This window comes from Dryobates pubescens, chromosome 32, assembly GCF_014839835.1.
Source record: "Dryobates pubescens isolate bDryPub1 chromosome 32, bDryPub1.pri, whole genome shotgun sequence".
Classification (NCBI taxonomy): Eukaryota; Metazoa; Chordata; class Aves; order Piciformes; family Picidae; genus Dryobates; species Dryobates pubescens.
The window spans coordinates 8,450,661-8,472,322 of NC_071643.1; the positions used below are offsets into that span (position 1 = coordinate 8,450,661).

The 21,662-nt window shown below is 42.3% G+C and overlaps 1 protein-coding gene across 3 annotated transcripts in view; it reads right to left on the reverse strand.

The window, feature by feature from the left end:
- Nucleotides 1-588: 588 nt before the first annotated feature.
- The window catches only part of NYAP2 (neuronal tyrosine-phosphorylated phosphoinositide-3-kinase adaptor 2), a 122,077-nt gene continuing 101,003 nt past the window's right edge, over nt 589-21,662 (reverse strand). For 2 of the 3 annotated variants that reach the window (XM_054175553.1, XM_054175555.1), the window contains one exon: nt 589-4,169. In XM_054175553.1, coding sequence (XP_054031528.1) covers nt 3,942-4,169 — 228 coding nt within the window. In that variant the 3' untranslated portion in view covers nt 589-3,941. The remainder of the gene's footprint in view (nt 4,170-21,662) is intronic. The other variant, XM_054175554.1, reaches the window with a different exon arrangement.

Consider the following 21,662-nt stretch of genomic DNA (forward strand, 5'->3'; position numbering starts at 1 on the left):
CCTGTTAAAGCGATTCGTTCATTTCCTCCAAGGAACTGTGCAATTAAAAATGTACCTAAGCAGTGTTTATAAATACACATCTATGTCTTGACTTCTCTTCCCAGGAACCTCTAGAAAATCCCAAGCAAGTAACCTGGCTCCGAGCTGAAACCATCAGACGACAAAAAGAGCAGCCAAAATATTTTAAACTATTGCTTTTTATTATAATTACACCGGAGCACAAATAAATAAGCACTAAATCATTGTAAAATATTGTCGATGCACTAAAGAAAGCAGAATTGATCTTCAAACAACATCTTATTACTTCAGAAGTATCAAAGTACATTTAATTACATCTTACCTAAAAAAATCAAGTACAAAAATGAAAAGAAAATTAATATGTATTTATACTGTGTATATAGAAACGGCTAAGAATATATGGTTACAGTTAGCCTCTAGCTACTCCTTACTCCTACACAATCTCAGGCACATACCTGACAAGTTCTAATGAAATATGAAAAAAGAAAAAGCAACCTGACATTCAGTTTCAGGATATTGGTCAATGTAGTACATCGGAATGAATACAGAACGATTCCATTTCATTTAAAAACCCTGTCATTTAGAAACATAGTGCCATTGCCCACTTAAAAAGAAACATCCCAAACAAACAAACAAACAAACAGAAAAGTCCCATACCATTTGATACCATTTGCTTTGTCAAAAGGAGCGATAAAGTAGACATACATTGGCTAATATACGTAAACACATTTTTAGTGCAAGAATAACAAGACCTGTGACTTTACTGTGCTTTCTTGAAATCACAGTGCACTTGACACAAATTGCTACACTATAATGTTCAACTTCAGGAGTTTAAAGCAAAGTAAGTGCATACCAAACAATTTCGTATATACAGTCTTGGCAAGTGTGTGTATATATGTGATCTGTATGTATATACAGATTGCATATTTATACAGACTACAGCTTTAATGACCGTGTGTAACTAAGCACTGTCATTGACCCTGTGACACAGAGACTGCTGAGACATGAGGCGATGTAGGGAATGTTTGACATTGGCACGCTCTCGGCAGCACGATGGGGTGGGCCGGCAGTCACCGGAGGGGGCAGTGGCCTGTGTCCTGCTCTGGCTCTGTCCGTGACCTTGGAAACAACTCCACGTGGGCCTCACTTCCCTCCTCTGTAAAACAGTTCTCGCGAGCGTGAGGTTTAGTTCACGTTTCTAAAGTGCTTTGAAGGTAAGTGCTAAGTTATATTTTACTTCTTAGTGTACTGTCGCAATTTAAAACAAAAAGCCATTGTTTCCATGGGATACAATGGAGGTCTGGAAGCACATGGGTAGCTCTTTAGGAAGGACAACATAAACAGTGCTAAGCAGTAAATTAGAGGAGCGAGCAGTGTTGGGGTGGGCTACGTGTACACGCAAGTCTGCTTAGGACAAGAATGCTTCAGTTCCCTGATCGTTATTCCTATTACATATCGATATGAAGAGGACACAAGATGAACAAACACTATTAAACACGTTGCTGTTTACATTAATGCAGTGCCTTCCCCCCAAGGGCCTGGCACAACAGAGCCCCTGTGTACCCCCAGGTCTGGACCACAAGATCGATGCTTCAGTAGCAGGTTGTTAATGGAACTGGTCCAGGAAGAGACCAGTGCAGGGAAGGAGCATCAAGTCTGACTGAACTGGCTCTCATTGTGTCACCAGAGACGTGGTGCAGCTGGGGGAAATGGCTGAGCTAAGTACTTCACATGTGGTTACGAAAGCCTCTTCTCTTGCCACATAACAAGGAAGACAAAGCACAAACACTTTCTGAACAATGAACCTGTTATCTCAACAGATTTCTCACAACCAACAAGTCGTCTTCTTTCCAGCAGATTCTGGAACTTTGCGAGATCTCTGGAGTTTTCCTTCTGCCATTTTCTTTCTTTAAAAAAGAAAAGAGAATAAGCAGAATATACAGTTGGTGTCTTTTGGTTGCAACATGTGTTCAAAGATTCCTTCACAGCCTCTGGGTTTTGTCACATCTTCTGTCACTGTGGCTGTGAGGGGCTCTTTAAACCTGCATTTCAACTGTACCCATTCCAGTCACTGTATATTCATAACACACACCAGTGCTCAATGCATGTGGATATATACGTATGCACACATCTATGAGTATAGAGAGATACATGCATATATACATATATATGTGTGTGCACATATGCATATATACATACACAGAATGCTAATATACACAGACACATATAAACACACACTTTATCTTTTACAGAAATCTCAGTTTGGACATCAAAATATACATTAATTAGTTATAAAATATTTCAAAACTTTATTTCAGAGGCTGAAAAGAAACTCTAACTGATAAAGCATTACTCAAACTCAAACTTTAGCAATATAGATTAGAAAAACCTTCTAAAATTTGTCATTTTTGGTTTTGCTTTGATCAGCAATGACAGCTGTGGCAACGCTGTAGATATTAATTGCAAAGAAAAGCCAATATAACAAGAAGTTTCAAACAACACGCCTTTTCTTCTTGGTGAAAATAGTACTAAAATGATTGTTTTAAAGAGGGGCTTTTGTGCTGCCAAACTTCAGACAAATAGATAGAAATTTAAATACACAAAATATATGCCATAGATATTTGTTTGGTTGGGGTTTATTTTTTGTTACCCCTACTCCACAGCAGTACAAGTTTCCCTCGTCTTCAACAGATACATTTGGAAGATATTTCACCTCACGAATTTCACCCTCATAATCAGGATAAGCCATCTTTCCCTCCTGTTAAAACCAGGAGGTCATAATTCTTTGGTCATGACATAATATTCTGTTAAAATGGGTGTGATACCACACAGGAATGCAAGCCAATTACAGAAGCAGCTGGGAAGACAACACGGTATACCCAGGAGAAGGTGTTAGGTGGGCCTCTGCTTCGAACTGCATGAAATGGAGAGGGATTTCCCCACTGGCTTTCAAGCGGTCTGAATTTGTAAGTAACGCAAGGAACTCTGACACAGCGCGAAGCAAGGATGTGTCGCTGGGTGTAAAAATAATACACATGTAAACAGATTCTGTCGCCTTTATGTTGTGGGCCGAAGACAGACGTGGACAGGAACCGTGGCTGCAGCGCCACTGCCTCAACCTGCCAAGCGACTGGGTCTCCCCGTCACGGGCTGCACGACGCCTAGTCACAGTGAACCATGGTCTCTGCTCGTCAGCGGAATCGAACGAAGGAAGAGTTTGTCCTGCAGGCTTGCTGCAGAAAATTAAGCTTCTGGGCCAAATACTTTCAGCAACCAGGGCAATTAATCTGATTAACTTTATGGGAATAAATTTGATGTGGAAGAATGACTATTTTGAAATGCAACTTGGGCATCCACATTAAGCACTTTTATTTGCATTGCTTGCAGTTTGCTCCAGGTAACTTCTACAACCCTAGCACCAAGTCGCTTTGCACATTGTCTCATTCAATCAGAAGTACAACTGTATGCTTTTGTACAGAGGCCAAATCTAGGCAGGCAAGAGAAATGAAATGGTGGCAGCAAGGTATTTGGGAGGGGGAATGTTAGAATACCACATAGAAAATAGGTAATAAAACAGTATAACAGTAACATTATATAGTAAAATTTTTCATAAATTTTTGAATTTATATATATATATATATATTTAAACAGTGTATTTGTTTGGGTGCTTTCAATAGATTGGCAAAATATTTACATTTTGATATCTTCTGGATCCAAAAAAATCCTGGATAAATATGTATGTCTTAATCCAGTTGGAAACTTAACTCTCTCTCTCTCTGGACAGGTGAGCACTGTATCGCTGTGGTCTCCTAGGAATTTCAAGACCTGTGGATAAGTCTTAGGTTAGAGCCTTTGCCTTATTAAGAGAGCAGGCTACCTGTGCATGGTGCACCACAGTGGAGAGGACATCCTCCACATGCCTGTCAAATGGCAGTGTCCCAGAAAACAGTCTGCTGTTTGGAATAAGGAGGAGGGCTATATTTCTTGGTCCCAGTATTCTTCTTCCAGCTGGGCAAGATAGGCATGCTGTCCTGTTTGCAGAGTCCCTTCTCTGATTTCTGTCGAGCTTTTATTTCTTTGCAGAGGCAACGCTTCTTCTCAATCATATCCAGCATGGTGTGGTCCCCTTGCAACCACTGCATACATGTCACCTATTGGGGAAAGGGAGGGGAAAAAAGAAGGAAAAAGAAGAGAGGGGGAAAGCATACAAATAACTATTTGGTGACAGATTGAATACATTGTTTGTTTTCAAGGTTAACATCACTCCTTTCTGAAACACGGATTTGTCTGAGGAACAAAAAAAGTCTCTGAGCCAACAACGGGAACAAAATCAGTCTTTATTTCTAACCACTACTTTGGGGGGGGAAAAAAAAAGTACTAAAAGGTCCCAGTTTGAATTTTTTTCAGAGTACTGAAAGCTAACAAAGACAGATGTTTTTGGCAGACTAGCACTGCTTGGATTTTTAATGATAGAATAGATCTTAAAAAGGCAAATGGATCCTAACAGAGTCCTGAAGTTGTGGAAATAAGGAATTCTATACAGTGAAGCCCATGTTTTATATTGCTCTCCAAATCTAATCTGTCACATTAAAAGCATGGTGTTAACACTTCTGAGCAGCAAGCTAAATATAACTCTGGGTTTAATTTGGTTAAAATGATTTAACGAACTCCATGTGAATTATGTGTATTAACATATCCTATTCTGTGGTGGTACTTCATTAACTGCAAGGCACCAAGAGTCTAGAAATGCCATGTTTTCATGCATGTAGAATGTTTGAAAACATGATCCTGATCCAAAAATGGAGGTTAGCACATGTTGTGCCGTAAGGACTTGCCACGGCCCCTCTGAAGCTTGAGAATGTGGCTTTATTGGAGTTCAGCAGGGTGCTCCTATGATTGGAAATGTCTGTGCCTTCAAAGGCTGTTGATCAGAGCTGTAATCCTGATCCTAAACTCTTGTGAAGGGCTCATAGTGCTTGGATGATACCCTGCCCACCTGCAAATCAGCAAACTTCCTCTCCACACTTACTTTTCAAATCTGAACTGATGTCTCGAGTCTCCCAGCATTTATTTTCCACATTAGCCATAAATTAAGGACTTGTGTGGAAGCAAATGCATGCCGCGCATTCACGGGGTTGTCCAACTACAGCTCTGATGTTGTCATGAAAATGCACACTCACAGCAATACTTTGGCAGTGTTTTGTGATTCATGAGAGAAATGAATTTTTATTATTAAGACTATTTCAGTACTTTAATAATGCATATGCCTTCTGTTTGCAAATTTTAGAATGCCAAGTATGGGCATGCTCCTGGAACTGGGGGCTCACTTAGAAGCCGGAATAGAAACTCCCATTGATCTCAGTAGTTTTTGTGGTCAGCTGGAAGCATATTTAGGGATTATTGATAAATGGAGAAAATGTTTAGATTCATAGCTGGAAACAAAGCAAAAGACACAAACATGATCAAACCTACCACCAAAAAAAAGTAATAATACAATATGTACTTGATTAACAAGTACAGAGAAAGAATGAGGAGTCTTGTGCTGTATTCATACAGGAAAATAAACAGAATACAGAAATGTGCCAAGCTTTTTAAATGCCTTTGTGGAAAAAAGAGTTTTTAAGGAGTGACATGGGATAAAAGAATTCCAGAAAGAATTGCCTTTATCCTGAAACAAATCCACACTTACCTTATATATCAGATAGTACTTTGACTAAAACAAGTTTAAACCACAACATGAATTTTGTTCTTGAGTGTTCTTCTGGATTTAGAATTACACAGAGAATGTATCTGCAATCTGAACTGCTGAGCTAAAAGTCTTCTGCAAGTCTGCCCTGCCTGCTTTTCCTAATCAAACACTTATTTTTTAGTTCAGGAGTGATCTAATATTTAGTGCAGGCAGGTATTAGGCATCTTATTCACCAAGGTGGGACAATTCCTCTCCTTGGGTGCCCATGTCTGGCCCAAACCTTGCCTACTGGACCAGCGATACTCCTCCCACCCCCTGGCTCCACCTCAGCTCTACCCAAGGCTGAGTTTCTGCTACTCTACTTATAATTGTTGGGTTAGTACTTACACAGCAATGTCTTCATTTTGGCTGGGTCCTCCTAAGTGGAGTGGCACAGGGACACAGTCTGCACGCAGTTAATGACACAACATATTCACCACACACAGCTGCACACCAGTTTCTGGGCTGGATTTGGTGACAACGGTGTTTGAGTGCAGGTTTCCTCTTCCAGGCATCAGGAAATGCCTTCTCTTTTATAACCCATCATGTGAGCAAACAAAGCATGTGGCAACACCAGGTCCTTACAGCCACCATGCACCTCAAGTACCACCCACAGCATGTACCACAGTCACTGGGAGGATGTTACATCCACATCACCCCTATGCTCATCATTGTACACAGGCAGTGCTCTTGCCAACACGGTGTCTTCTGGTAGCTAACCTCCTTCATGGGATCAGGGGACAGGGGCACAATTTTGACACACTAAGCTCTAACACACCAGTTGCAACTTCCCTAAGATAGAAATGGTGTTGCTGAACGTATCAGTTAGACACACACTCTGCCACCCCCCACGAAACAGCCCCTAAAATAAAACTGGGTGTAGGCAGCTCCAAAATGCTGTTTTATTCTAGCCACCACATTGTGTTGCAGTTGGTGAATCAGTTATTAGGAATAATTTGAGGTTTTTCCACTTTCCTAGACACAGATTTCCAAGACTACTTGTGATTTTCTTAATGCTGTTTCCCTTTGATAGCTAAGTCCTTCACACCAGCATCTTCTTAGATGTACTGTCTGCATGGTACATTCCCCTTCTGTAACTGCATTCAGGTGATGGCCTTTGAAGCATGCCCTTTGTTTCCAAGGGCAAAGCCCTTTGCTAAAACAGAGTAAGTGAACACATATGATGTTGAAAGGCTTGGGGAAAAAACACTTAAAAGTGAGAACAAATGCTAAAGGGTTTTATTTGATAGTTTTGTCCAGTTCTGGTGTTGACATGCACGAGAACAAAAATGTGCTGAGCAAGGGTGCGTGCCTCAAAGCTGCAAGACAGACCTGAGAGGGAATCACCCATTTGTATCTCAATAAACTACAGATATGACAAAAATTGTGTTGCTCAAAGAGTGTTAACTAACTTTGCAGTGTGTCCTAGACAAATGACAGGACCTGACAGGCTCACAAGCCAGTCCTCACACAGATCTTGAATCACATCAGTAGCCCTCAATGACTTCAGTAGGGCCACTGAGGTTTTTAACATTAATGTGTCTAACGCTGCAGACTTAGGACCAATCCTTCCTGTAACTGAACTAATGGTGCTCACACTTAGTTGCAGCACTAATATTTTTCATATCCTCCCTCCTTTCTGGCTTCAACCTGCTCCGCTGGCCATGACCATGTTGTTAATAACGCTGATCTATCATAACAGGGGATTTGTTCAGTGCAAGAGGCACAAAAAATAATGATATTACAACTTAATTTATGGGGGGAAAAAACCCTAGAGCATTCATCACATTGTACAGCTATACAGCTCTCCTGTTCCTGGAAGATTCCACAGCACATTAGAAGCAGTACTCCTGCTGCACCGTGTCAGAGCTCGGTTGCAGATGGAGATGTAGCAGGCAGGCACAGAGTGCATCAGCATTAGATGTAACAGCCAAAGGGACACAGGACAGGAGAAGCAAAGTGGGTTTTGACTGAAAGTCTTGGCCCACAGCCTGTTGTTATTGAAAACAGAAGAAAGAGCCAGCAGCTAATGGTTGGTAGGATGGTAAGAAGAGATCTCTGGAGACTCCATGATGCATACCAGGGACTATGTCACATAACTGCCTTTGAATGATGCCATTTCCTGGTTGTACATGAATTTGTATTTGGATGGAGTTTCAACTCATTCAATTACCCAGGGTTTAAGACATGGTTTTTTCCTTTTAGTTCTTTTCTTTTTTTTTTTCCCCTTCCCCTGTAAATCAGAGTAAGAGTGAAGGAAAACACCATCCCAAGGCCCAGAAGCTTGGACATTCACCTGGATTGGGGGTAGGCTCAAATTCTTGCACTTAAGCAGGCACTAAAATCTGTGGGAATACCCACTGTGTTGGAACCATAGAGAAACACAGAGTGGTTAGACAAATTCTCTCACTTCAATGTGTCTGAATGCAAGTGTAGATAAAGATGTCTCACCAGCTCCTGGTAAACAACTTAACCCTTTCATTATTTGTTAATCATTATTCTTTTTTCCCCCAAAAATCTTTAAAGTTCCAAACTTGAACAAGAAAAGTAAGAAAGTTCTTTCACTACACAAGACCAAATTCTTCAGTATGCTTTTGATCACCAGCTTTCTGAAGGCCTTAGGAGAAACCAGTCTATGTTGCCATTATCCTTTTCCTAGTTGCCCTTATTTTTCTGCTATTTTTATTACCCAAACACTGGAAGTGAATTTTATTAAGATCTATAGCACACTTTCAGGTTCAATGTTGGCAGTGCTACAGGCAAGAGGCAATACTGTAAAACTATCTTCCAACTACCAAAAAAGAACAAGTTGTTACATATCCTCAGAACAACGCAGAATGTTTTGTCCAAGAAAACCTTTCTAAGTAAAAAAGAAATATTGCTTTTGGTGAGAGTTTTAATGCTTTGTGAAGATCTAAGAAACAAACTAGACCAACCAGTTCCCTGCACTGCAAAGTGCAACTGAGGTATTTTTGTGGATGGGTGCCTCCAGTAGAGGTGAGCCTATCTTCATTTTTTCTTACCTCACACGACTGAAACTTTGAATTACTTCAGAAAGATAAGCAGCAGTCCTGATGGCTTGCAAATGTAAGTATTGCTTAAATTAGGTGGCCCTCAGCTAGATCCCAGATCTGTCTTGGAGCAGAGGTTTGATGGTCAGAACATCTACAGTTCCATTGCTCTTAGAGGACAGAGTACAGAGGTCAGTACATGCTGTAGCCTCTGCCACATTTGAAAAGCTCATAATCCCAGGGACAGCTCAAAACAGGCTTTGGGGAACAGACACTGACTCATGCTGCCAGGAACTCCCTAGTATCACAGCAGACTACTTCTGTTTTCTATGGCCCTGGCACAGGCTGGACCCTGGCAATGGGCACCCCCACCACTGCCCAAAGAATGATGCCATCGCAGGTCCTGTCAGCGTTGGGCCATGGCAGCCTGCACCAGCAGATCCATGCAAGTGCTCAAGATACACGAGTACAAAGCAAGAAAAACAAATGCAAATGAACAAAGTTCTTAACTAATCAGGAGAGTTTGGTTTGGCAAGGAGAGTATAGTCACAGATGGAAAAAGAAAGAAGAAAATATTTTCCACTAATGCAATCAAGCAGCAACTGATGGTCATAACTTTGTACACCTGCTAGCTGTGGTCACCAAGCAGAGCAAACTGCTAGTCTCTTTTGTATGGTGACTATTCACAACATGAGATAAGACTTTCTGGCCCTTCAGGAACTGGACTTTCACCATAACGGGCAGCAGGTGAAGTGTTTCAGTGCTGTGCACATGTAGATCTCTGCTACTGAACTTACATGTATGCTGCTGAGAAAACAGGCAATCTGTAAGTTACACACAAAGCAAATGATCCCGTGTAGGGTAGTGTTTCCAAATGAAAACATGAGGGATGGGTGTGAAAAGAAAAACCTGCGAGCAGGACTGGAAATATAAAGTGAAAAATCCTCAGCACCAGGCTTGGAACTCTCTCAGGTGTGATACATTTTACTTGCTTCTTTCTGACACAAATAGCTACACAATTACACAGACAACACTCTCTCTTGGTAAAAAGACACAAGTACTACAGAAGTTCCACCCACACCCTCTTGTCTCGAACTGAGCCCCATGTTACGGCCTCTGCTCCTGCCTGCAACGGGACCAGAGAAGGGCAAGGGTCAGGACTGATTCTGCTCCACCAAAGTCAAGCTACAGGGGCAGAGTGTAGGTAGGATAAAGAGTCGTGCTAATTCCTGGTGCTGAGGGACAGCTGTGCTGAAATTGCAGTGGTTAGGGGCTGAGGAAGATGCAGTTGTCTTATGGCCCTTGTGAGTGCCTCCATCTCCTGCTGAAAGGGCAGAGAGGCTGACTTCATTTATAGACAAGAGGGATCACATCACACATATGTGATCATGGATGTCAGGTGCAAACTCCCTTTTCTTTGTGACAGCTAAAACGAAAGCCCAACAGCTCACGTGAGGCTGTAACGAAGTGAAACCAATGCAAAGTATGATGAAATAAAAAAATATCATCAACATTTGGAGAAGATTATCAGAAATGTCTCTAGCATCTGTAACCAAAGCGACCTCTTTCAGTGCAGGTTGTGTGCAGTGCTACATACCATCCAGCAGAACCAGGCATGCTGCTTTGTCTGGGCAGGCTACAGCAAGTGAAGAAGAAAGGCTTTCTGAAAGCCACTTACCATCCTCGGGGAGGAAAAGGTCCTCCCTCTCTCTTGCCTGCTCTCAGACAGGAGTTTCCAAACTCTCTTTCCCATTGACGACACTTTCTCAGGCACAGATGGGCCCCAGCCGTGGGCCAGGGTACAGCATTTCCACTCAGGAGGGTGTGAAATCCCACTCCTTGAAGGCAGTTGTGTGCCACGGGTGCAAGTGGTGGAGGGCTATGTTAAGCAGCAGCAGTTACTTCATGATCTGCTATCTGATACTCTTAGCTTGACGCAGAAGTCCTCTTAGCACATGTTCATGAAAGGGGAGTTGTCCATGGCAGAAGTTCAGCCAGAATCGGATTTCAGAAAAGCTGAGCAGTGAGATTCTCACCCCTGTGAAGCCCACAGGAATATACTGGCTAGCTTCATGGATCTAAGATTTTGACTGCAGTTTGTTCAAACAACTAATTAAAAATCCCTCAAATGATTAAAAAAGTCTTTGAAAGGTCACTTGGGAAATTATGTTGGGCAAGATGTCCTTCACTAACCATTGCATGCAGTTGAACGGTGTCGCTTCCGACGGCTGCAGAGTCAGTAAGTGTGGGTAGGGCTACAGGCTAAATCTGTAGGCATTTCCTGTTTGGAATAATACTGACAAAAAAGACAGTGGGATTTGGCCCAGGAGAGTTAGTTGTTCATACAGCTCTGTACTGTTAACCTGTTCCCCTGTTACTGTTAAATTCAAAACAACAATTGATTATTAGCACAGAAGTAATTAAAAGTAACAGCACATTCAGGTGCACGCAGGATGTGCAAGGTGAGCTGTGAAAGCAGACGCTCCTCATGTGATTTGTAGTGCATGGTAATGCTCCCCAGGGACACAGGATAACATAACTGCAAATTTCTCTCTTGAAGTGTCCAAAGTGTTCTCTAGCAGGTGTTCTGTGACATCAGCAGCCACATCAGAATGAACCTGTGCATTCACAAGCACACTCAAGGTGCTGAGCACTATACATACTACTATTTCTGGCCTTCCACGAATCCTGTTTAAGGGATGCAAGTAACACCTCTATTCCCTCTAAGCCCTTGGGATAGAATTCCCCCTGCACATGCATCTTAATTTTGACAAAGCAGTTGGGTGGGAAGGAGCACTTTGTAATCTTACACTGTATCTGACATTAAAAGAATTCACTGACATCTGCTATTTCCACTTATGAACCTGTACATGTATCTCATTCTGGGGTTATTGGAACACTCACATTGCTGTGCTTAAAGGTTTGATTCACACTGCTCTCAATTTCTAAACTTCTGGAAATTTGTTTTCTTACAAATGATACTGCTACAGAAATAATGCAAAACTAGGGTCCCTATAAGAACTTTCTACCACTTAATGTAATCATACAGTGCAGTATTGGAATAAAACTCTGGACACTCTTCTTCCAACCCAGGACTCATTAAAAGACTCATTAAAGTCTTACGCCGTATGGCCTGACTGATCCACCACTTAAAAACAACTGACAAGAACCTTTGGAACTCCAGGAATTCCAGAAGCTTCAAGATTACAAGCAATTAATACTTACCCTAGAATTAAATTAGCAAATGGTGAATAAACCTTCATCACCCTTGATTCCAGACCACCAGTTTTACGATTCATTGCTTCCAATTACTAAATGTCACAGTCATCTTACACAGAGCCAGCACTGCACACACTGCTATGCCTTGAATTTTCTGGTAACCCTTGGATTATTGCTGAGGCTATTGATAAAGCTAACTGAAATGATGAATTCACCCTCCTGCTATTTTTATAGTGGTGATCAGTCTAGCTGTATATCTTCCTGACCTTGCATTATTCTCTTATTTCAAAATGTTTTCTTCTCACCCAAGCTTGCTTTTAAACACCAAACAACCATCTGAAATATCTGCTTGATCTATCATTGGTTATCACACCCTGTAAATGCCAGTATATTTAAAGTAAGAGCCTGTAAAGGTAGCTTGCATGCAAAGTATTCTCATGCATCTCATTTATGCAATGGATCTGCTATTGAGATTGCTCATGAAAAATCAAAGCTTAATCTACATCCTTGTTTAAGCAGTGAATACAGAACTCAAGCAACACCACACTACATCCAGTTGTTCCCTGAAAACAGAAAGGATAATTCAATATCGTATCAGGTCAGTCACAGGACAGAGCACTTGGCTAGAGGTCTGTGACACAGAGATCTTCTATCTGCATTTAACAGTACAGCTTCTGCAAGGTAGCACACCGATGTTCTAGATTCCTTCAGAGTTTTCTAACTGTCTCCACACCTCTCCCTCTTGCTGGAGGTTGCAGCTCTTCTGCATCTATGCCTTAACTGCTTATGGATCAGCCTTAAAACAGGGGGACAGTCTGAGGCAGTGACCTCAATGACCATTACAGGTGGCCCTGCCTGTGACCGTGTCTACAGTACAACACACCTGTAATTAGCATTTCTCACTCTAAATCATGGCAGTTTTGAAAAGCTGCCAGATCCTAGAATCTCTGACCGAGATGAACAGCCCCATTCCTTTTTGCCTTAAGAGGTGGCATGGCACAGTGAGAGCTGCTGGTGGACAGGATTCTTTCCTCCCCCAGATCCAATACCTGCAGGCTGCAAAAGCTCTCATGCACGAAGGAGCTGAAGACAGCAGGGTGCAGGCTCTCAGATACTGCTTCTGAACACCTACCAGAGGCTAGGAAGATCCCAGACATTGAGCAGAAATGAGACCAAGACTTTGGAAGAATCACAAACTAAGAGAAAGTGGACATTGTGTCCCATCCTCAAGTTATGAAATGTGACGTGTGGGGACCCCACAAACTCCTTCAGTGTCACCATTTTATTTGATCTCATTGTTTTCCAAGCCAAACACACATATGTGAGCTTCATAACTCTTACTGCTCAAGCCAGTGCTAGGACTCAGGATTGAACTAACTGTTGTTGCTGTGACAAATGAAGGACCTCACCGCACTAGGTTGCCAGCAAAGTCTCCGAATCTTTCTATTTCTCTGGCATTTTCAAGCAAATGCACACAAGGGTAATTTAAAACTAAACTGTGAAACTGTCAAAAGAATATATGGAGGCAGAGCATGCTTCAGTACTGAAAGGCCTAGTGCCTTCAGACCCTCTTGTTTTGTGATAGGTGATCGAAGTACACAAATATCTTAGTTACAGATTGTGAAGTTGCTTTACAGATGAGAAAGTCTGAAATATGCTCTTATGTTTCTCCTTTCTTGATGGTGAAATTGACTCAACAATACTTTTCTTAGACTGAATGCCATTTCTCAAGTATTGTGTTGGCTGTAGAGAGGGAAAAACTAGGAGAGCATGACTGAAAACATCACTGTAAGGAGATGATCATATTCTTGTGGGTGGTCATATCTTTTCAAGATGCATAAAAACATGATTAAAGACAGATAGCTCAAATTTATGTTTGCTTTCTAACTCCACTTTTAAATACAGTTAACAAACAAGTACTAGAGTTATAAACTGTACTGAGAGCCTCAAAGAATCCAAACACAAAAAAGCCTGCCTTCACATGAGGTACTGCATCTGCTGCATCCCTCCAGCACCACATTTCACTCATGCAGGAACTGCTAAACAATGTAATACCCAAATCTAATCCAAGCATGGTTTCCTGATAGGAGTAGCTGAGATACCAGCAAGGAACTGAGACTGGCACTCATATGCTTTGGAAAATGGGATTCACTGGGAGCAGCTGTTCCTGAGCCTTGTTCCTGTTTATCTGTTTACAAGGTGATCTCCAAAAGGACAGCACTGTCTGATAAAGCCTGTGACAGGGGACCAGCAGGAACTCACTGAGCACACTAGCCCACTGGCACTGACTGCTGAACCAGGGCTTTGCTCACAGGCTGTCATGCATGGAGTGGCCAGGTAAACTTGACTGAGCCTAGGGTAGAATTCAAGGTCAGATGTCCAAAGCAGGGCTGAAAAGTAAATAACCACTTCTAGAGGAAGGGCAATTTGGTTTCATGTTGCAAACTGTAAACCAGTAACAAAATGCTGGTTTATTCTGATATGTTTATGGCTTAACATTAGGCACAGGAATAAAGCAAAACCTAGTATGTGACCAACAGTAATTTAAAAATGCATGTTGCTATCACACTTTCCCCCCCCTACTGTGAATTATATAGTCAGAATGATAAACCCCAGATAGCATATGTGCTTTTCCAGACTGAAAGAGAAGGCGGGCCAACCCCCAAGTCCAGTAACTGCCACTGACTTGCAAAGGTTTAAGATCAGGCCTCTGGACCATGAACACTGAGCTCCAGTAGTAGAACTTGTCCATTCCCCACCCTATTCTTTGGTGAGGAAAAGCATTCCTACTTACAGCTTATAAGCAAAACAGGAATTTGTTGTTGACATGAGTGAAGTCAGAGTTTAACCATGGAAGTTTAAATCCAAAAAGGAAAATGATTTTTTGCTATGTGATTTTAGTTGGAGTGAAGGCTATTTCAGAGGTGGCTTTGCCATCCTAGTTGTTCCCCAGTATTTCCTGCACAAAGATCTGTCTTCTGAGAGTTTTCTGAGTAGCTGCTGCCACTCTGCTGCAGGAACTCACTGCACACTGAGGCAGGTTTAGCTGGAGAAGCTAATACAAAGATAAAATTAACTGGAAAGGAGACACATTTCTCACTGCTGGGTCTCATAGAGAAACATTTATGATTATCTTTGAAGCTCTAATTTAGTGAATAACAAACACATACTCAGCTGGAAACTCTGTATCCATCACTCCCTTGATTTACAGGGATTTTTTACTGTTTAAGATAAGTCAGTGCTTTGCTGCCTCAAGGCCAGATAACTGAGCCTTCCTACAGCTGGGTGGTGAATAAGAATAATTTATAAAAGGGCTAATAAATTATTGTTAGCTGCATTAACAAATGCCTAAACAGCAGACAATGATATGTTACTGTGGACTGCAGAGCGTGTGAGGTCTGACAAATAGTGTCTGTAATGTTCCCATAAAGTTGACTTGTACTACATGATATTTTCACCCATTCCTAAGGCTCCCCTGTACTGCAGAAGCTTTTCTATCCAGCCTAAGGCCTTTCTGTATTCAGCATTTATATGTGCAAATTGTTAGAGACACCTCTCAAATTTACTGCCAGTCCGTAGTGTCCCAAAGTCCAGCTGGTTAATCTGCATCTGAATCTAGGAGCTCTTAACCAGTATAAGATACACAGAAACCCCCAAAGCACGCAGTGTTGGCTGTTCTGCCACAGAAGCCTGTCAGGAGAAACACAAATATCTTGGCAACTGTGGACCTGTTTGATTTTTTTGTTTCCTGAAGAGGAAGAAACCTTATCATTGGGAAAAAGAAAAATCTTTTAAAGTTCTCATTTAAAATACATGGTGTTTTTATTTTCATTGTTTAACAAGACAAAATGAGAAGAAAAGTTATCAAGGTTATCAAAAGTGAGTGCTGGCATTCGTACCTCTTTATACTTGGCATACACAGAATGTATAGGACTAGCCACAGGTTTCCAGTGAAAGACTATGAAGGAACACACATACATATACAGAGCTATATAAACATCCTATACATACATACATGGGTGAATATACATACAGTATACAGACAAGATACTATACAGGTACAGTAAGTGCAATATACTGCGTAAGGCTCTACAAACACCAAAAGGCTCTGGTGAAATGGTGACAACCATGAGAACAAAGCTTGGATGGCTCGGGACTGAAGGCGGGCGGAGGGGGAAACCTCGCCGTTCTGTGCCCTGTTTTATGTGTCAGGCACACATGGCTCGAACAGAAACATGGCATAAGACATTCAGCTCCTAGACAAAAGAAGGCAAAAGACAAGTGGGGGCGCATGGAGGTAACAGAAATGCATGTGAGCAGACGAGTTCTACCTAGGACACAGAGTGCTTGCTTCATTTACAGAGAAAGCCTATATATAAACCCATGCTCTCAGGAATTCATGCCATTTTTATTCAGGTCTTTTTTTTTTCTTAAAGAATATTATAAAATTCTTGCCCTGAGTTCAACAGAAATACACACAGAAAAGGGGGGAGAAATAAAGGAAATTGCATGCTTCTGGGTTTGATTTTTTGTTTTTAAGTACTTTTTTTTTTTAACCAAGGCACAATGTCTTCAATAGTGGTTGCAAGACCATCTGAAATAACCTCAGCAATTGCTATTGTTCTGCTGCTGCACCCTTCTAAATGTGACTAAACTAATTGTTTGCACACAAAAGCCTCAGAACAAGTTTTGAAGTGAATTTTGAGAAGAGAGTAAGTAAATCCATGAGAAATACCTTGAAGAGAGATTCCTTCGAGAGGGAGGAATGCTCCCAAATCTAATTCCTTTGTAGGCAATTTACTGTGTTTGGACTGAAATTATTTCACATCAATTACATGATACATTTGTTTAGTGCTACTGTGAGTTGCCACCTGTTTCTAGTAGAACTATGTACAATGTTGTAAGAGCAGCTAAACATGAGATCAAGAGCTTCCAAACAATGTTTAGTTTCTTGTTGTAGACAAGACAGGACAATCCTCTTTCAAAGTACTGAAACACACCATACCAACTCTATTAAAATCAGGCACAACCCCCTGGCACCACAGAACATGTACATAAGCTCTCCTCATGCCTGTCCTACTCCTTTTAAATGACTTGTAACTCCCAATCTGAGAAACAACTCGGTAAAGACATTAAAAATATGCTGAGTGGGAAGTGAAAACCCTCATAAATGCTGTGTTTTATTATCTGTCAGAATGTTGTTGTATTTGAGAAGTTCCAACAGGTTCTTTGAGGAGCTAGCCTCTCTCTGTTCTCTGCTGGCAAGTTCACAAAGCCTGTGCAAGAACAAGAAGAGATGAGAATGGAATATTCTTCCTCCCACTCTTCCATCACAGCTGAAACTGCAGCAGCCAAGCCAGCACTTGAGGGCAAAGAAAGGTGTGAAGACAGACTCTAGGTCTGGTGCTCAGAGACTGGTCACTTTGTTCCCGTATTTGATACCCACCTTCTGCTGCAGCTGACCTGCTTTCACCTGTCACTGCTTCTCCCCAACACATCTTGTTTGTGCCTGAAACCCGTGCTATTGAGCAGTGTGGAGAAGAGCCACCAAAGTCATGATTTGGCCCTGGGACCTCCTGTGACAGCAGATCCACCTCTACCAAGCTTCCCCCGTGTGCTGAGGGAGGGGCTACCTTGGTGGTATGAGGACTGCCAAGCAAGCATTCACAAACTGAAATGAGAGTCCTGGCAAAGGCGAACTTAGCAATGCTGTAACCTGCTTCTGCTGCATGACCAGCCTGGCTGAATGCTGCAGAAAAGCTGCTGGGGCAGCATAGCAGGGCTGTCTGCCAACAGAAGATGGCTTTGACACATTTGCTTCTCTTGCCAATCAGTCAGGCGTGCCATGGAGCTGAGTGATGATGGATGGGGCAATTCCAGCCACTTCAAGGTTTATGTTTCCTTTCTTTTCTTTCCTTCTTTTTAAATCAGTGTTCTCTGTTTGCAGTTTGCATATTTAGAACCTATTTGGGCTGCCCTGGACCCACGCACTGATTATGTAAGAGCAGAGTCCGTTGAAACTCCACACAATGCTTCCCTAAAGCATTAACATTCTTCTTGTTGCTCTCATCCAAAATGTTGACAGTATATTTAGCTTGACTGTTGAGAGCAGAATTTTGCCTTCCTGTGCGCAAGAGTTGTCCTTGCAGGGAAAACCCAGAACGGCATCAAGTAATCCAAGGGCTCCCTCTCGTGGGCATGGGGGCCTCTGCTGCGCTTCATCAAGGCGCAAGGAAAGCACTCGGAAATCCAAACTCACTCGGCTTCAGCAGATCTTTGGCAGTGCGACAATTCAGGACACATCTCATGCCCCGGCACTCCTTTCCAGGTGGTGGCAGTCATTGTGATGGCTCATCCCTGATTATTGTGAACATTCTGCCTGAACGAGAAGGCAGAGCCCTACAGCTCTGGGTGATTCAGGTTTTGAAACACACTCAGGCCACACACTGGTCAAATTCAGGCATTATCTCAAGGTAAAAATTGGCCCATGTCCCATCAGTGAAGGACTTGTGCCAGGACTTTCAATCTATACCTCACTGTGGTGTTTTTTGTGCCTGTCAATTCTCCCAGGCACCCAGAGGTGTTTCCTCCTCCACTGAAGAAGCAGGACATAATTTGTACGATGAACTTCCAAACTTTTAGCTTCCCCTAGCAGGCAGGCAAGACAGGCCTCTGTCCTAGTAAAATCTGCCTTGTTTTCTGGTTTTAGACATTCAAATGCATTTCATTATATTAGTGGCATATAAGATTAATCAAATTCACTGTCAATATTACAGTAGATTTCACCTCAAATACTTTTTGCACTTTCTCACTTCATACAAACCAAAGCTTAAGCAATTCCTGACAGTCATGTAGTCAGCAATCCACTCCCAGCTGCAACTGCTTATTTTCTCATCTGTTACACTGAGCTTACAAATCCCTGGGGTATGGACAGTCCTTCTACACACATTGTCTACTAACATGGAGGCCTCATTTATGACTATGACCCTTAGACTATGACCACAAATATTGCTGTGATAGATATTCATGGCCAACACTTAGCAGGTTTTGGATCAAGTGACTATCCCAGGCCTTGTTAAAGCTGATGGTTAAACATAAAGAGTAATTAAGTTCCTTTAAGGGAACAGCTTCACAGGCAGAATAGAAGCTACCATCCAGAGCAATAAATAGTGTATAGAAAGCCCAGATCAAAACCCCATGGGACTCTGATTACAGAGTGAGTGGCACAGGACTGTTCCCACACTGTGGAGATAGATTTTGAATGAAGAAAAAGAGTTGGTATCAAAAAAGAACAATTAGACTCTCGGCTCCAGAAGCAGAGAGACAGAGATCTGAGAGGCATTGTGCTGGCTGAAGGGGAACACTTGGCAGTTACACACATGGAGAAGAAGAAAATGATTGCCACCAGCCCATAAACTGTTTCATGTGTTCCGCTCTTCTATGTCCAAAATACACAACAGACTCTGAAAACTTTTTTAAATTCGAGGGAAAAAGAGGGCTAGAGAAAGTCATACTAGAGTGGCAATTAGCACAGTTGTTAGATACTCCTTTCGAACAGGATTTCATGACTGCACCTCCCTGAGACCTTTAGCCAGAGCCCAGGGGGAATCCTTCTTCCCTTTGGCCCAGAGAGGAACTACGGCAGAAGTTAGTTCTTTCACTGAAAAATCCTTCTGCATTCCTAGAAGCACAGGAGCAGAATCACTAGATTTTGATGTTGTTTTCATATTGTGATTCATCAAGAAGTACAGAGAAGGCAAATACTTAGGGTACTGAGCACTGACATGGGTTAATGCTGCATAGCAGACATGAGTTCTCTTACTAGCACACCTCTTTTTTTTGCTACCAATTCCCTAGTATGCAAACTGGATGATAAAGTATTTCAGCTCACAGAGTTCTACACCTGCCTGCAATGACTATATTTCTTTGATGTAATGGAAGTTAAAAACAGGCTGCTGTGACCAGACACGGAACAGAGGCTCTTGATTTATAGGTGCTCATTTTTCAGCAGCAGAATCAGTTCAATGCAGCAGCGAGCTGCCCAGCCCTACTCTTGACACCCAACAACTGCAGCGTATTTATTGCCTGCTTTGAACCTCTGTGTGTGACTGAAGGGGAAAATGGCAACTTTAAGCTGAGAATAACAGAAGAGCACAGATGCTTTGTTTATGCTGACAGAGTAGCACAGAGCCCATATGCTTTCAGATGCACATGTGCCAACTAAAGCATGATAATGTCAATTCACCAGGGAAGCACTTTGTCTAGGTGCCTTAAAAAATAATTATAGACATAATAGTAATAATTAACCCTTCCTGTACTCATTAATTACAGGCTAAACACAAACCTTACGAGGCACAGAGGGGTTCTACTATACCCAACTAAAGCTGGAGACACTCAGAGTTGGGTTTATGAGATTTAGAAGACCCACTACAGAGTTATTTGTGAGCTTAGGCATGAGACAAAGACTAAACTCCACTGCTGAAAAGCAGCCAGTACTTGTCAGAGCCCAACTCAGAATTATATCTCTAAAGCTTTGTGAATTTCTTACAATATGCTTTTACTGCACTTAAACTTCAGGGCATCACTTATAAGAATGCATGGGGAAAGCAGCTAAATATACATCTCAGCTTTTTCTTTGTCATATTTCACTTTCATCATTCTTTTGGTTTAAAATGGAACAGTCAGAACATGTGTTTGGGATTTTGCAGCCAGAGTACAAAATTAAATGAGAACTGCTCTGAAGATTAGGTCTCACACCAGTTTTAATGCTAGCATTTTTCCCCCCACAATAATAACATAGAATCACGTGATTGTTTTGGTTGGAAGAGATCTTTAAGTTCTCTGAGTCAAACTGATAATTCAACATTGCCAGGTCACCGTTAGACCATGTCACTCAGCACTGCATCCACATATCTTTTAAACTCCTACAGGGATGAGGACTCCACCACTGCCCTGAGCAGCACATTCCACTGACCAGTTACTCTTTCTGTGAAGAACTTTCTCCTCAACTCAAGCCTAAACTTCCCCTGGTGCAGCTTGAGACTGTGTCCTCTTGTTCTGCCACTGTTTGCCTGGGAGAAGGGACCAACCTCCACCTGTCTACAACCTCCTTTCAGGTAGTTGTAGACAGCAGTAAGGCTCCCCTGAGCCTCCTTTTCTCCAGGCTAAACAATCCCAGCTCCCTCAGCCTCTCCTCACAGGGCTTGTCCTCGAGGCCTCTCCCCAGCATTGTTGCCCTTCTCTGTACACATTCAAGTGTCTCAATGTCCTTCTTGAGTTGAGGAGCACAGAACTGGACACAGTACTCAAGGTGTGGCCTAACCAGTGTTGAGTGCAGGGGCACAAGGACTTCCCTGCTCCTGCTGGCCGCACTATTTCTGGTGCAGGCCAGGATGCCATTGTCCTTCTTAGCCACCTGGGCACACTGCTGGCTCATGTTCACACAGCTGTCAATCAGGACCCCCAGGTCCCTTTCTGCCTGGCCACTCTCCAGCCACTCTGACCCCAGCCTGTAGCTGCATGGGGTTGTTGTGGCCAAAGTGCAGCACCTGGCACTTGGACTCGTTAAATGCCACCATGTTGGACTCTGCCCATCTGTCCAGCCTGTCAAGGTCCCTCTGCAGAGCCCTTCACCCTCTAACAGATCAACTCCTGCCCCCAGCTTGTTGTCATCTGCAAATTTACTA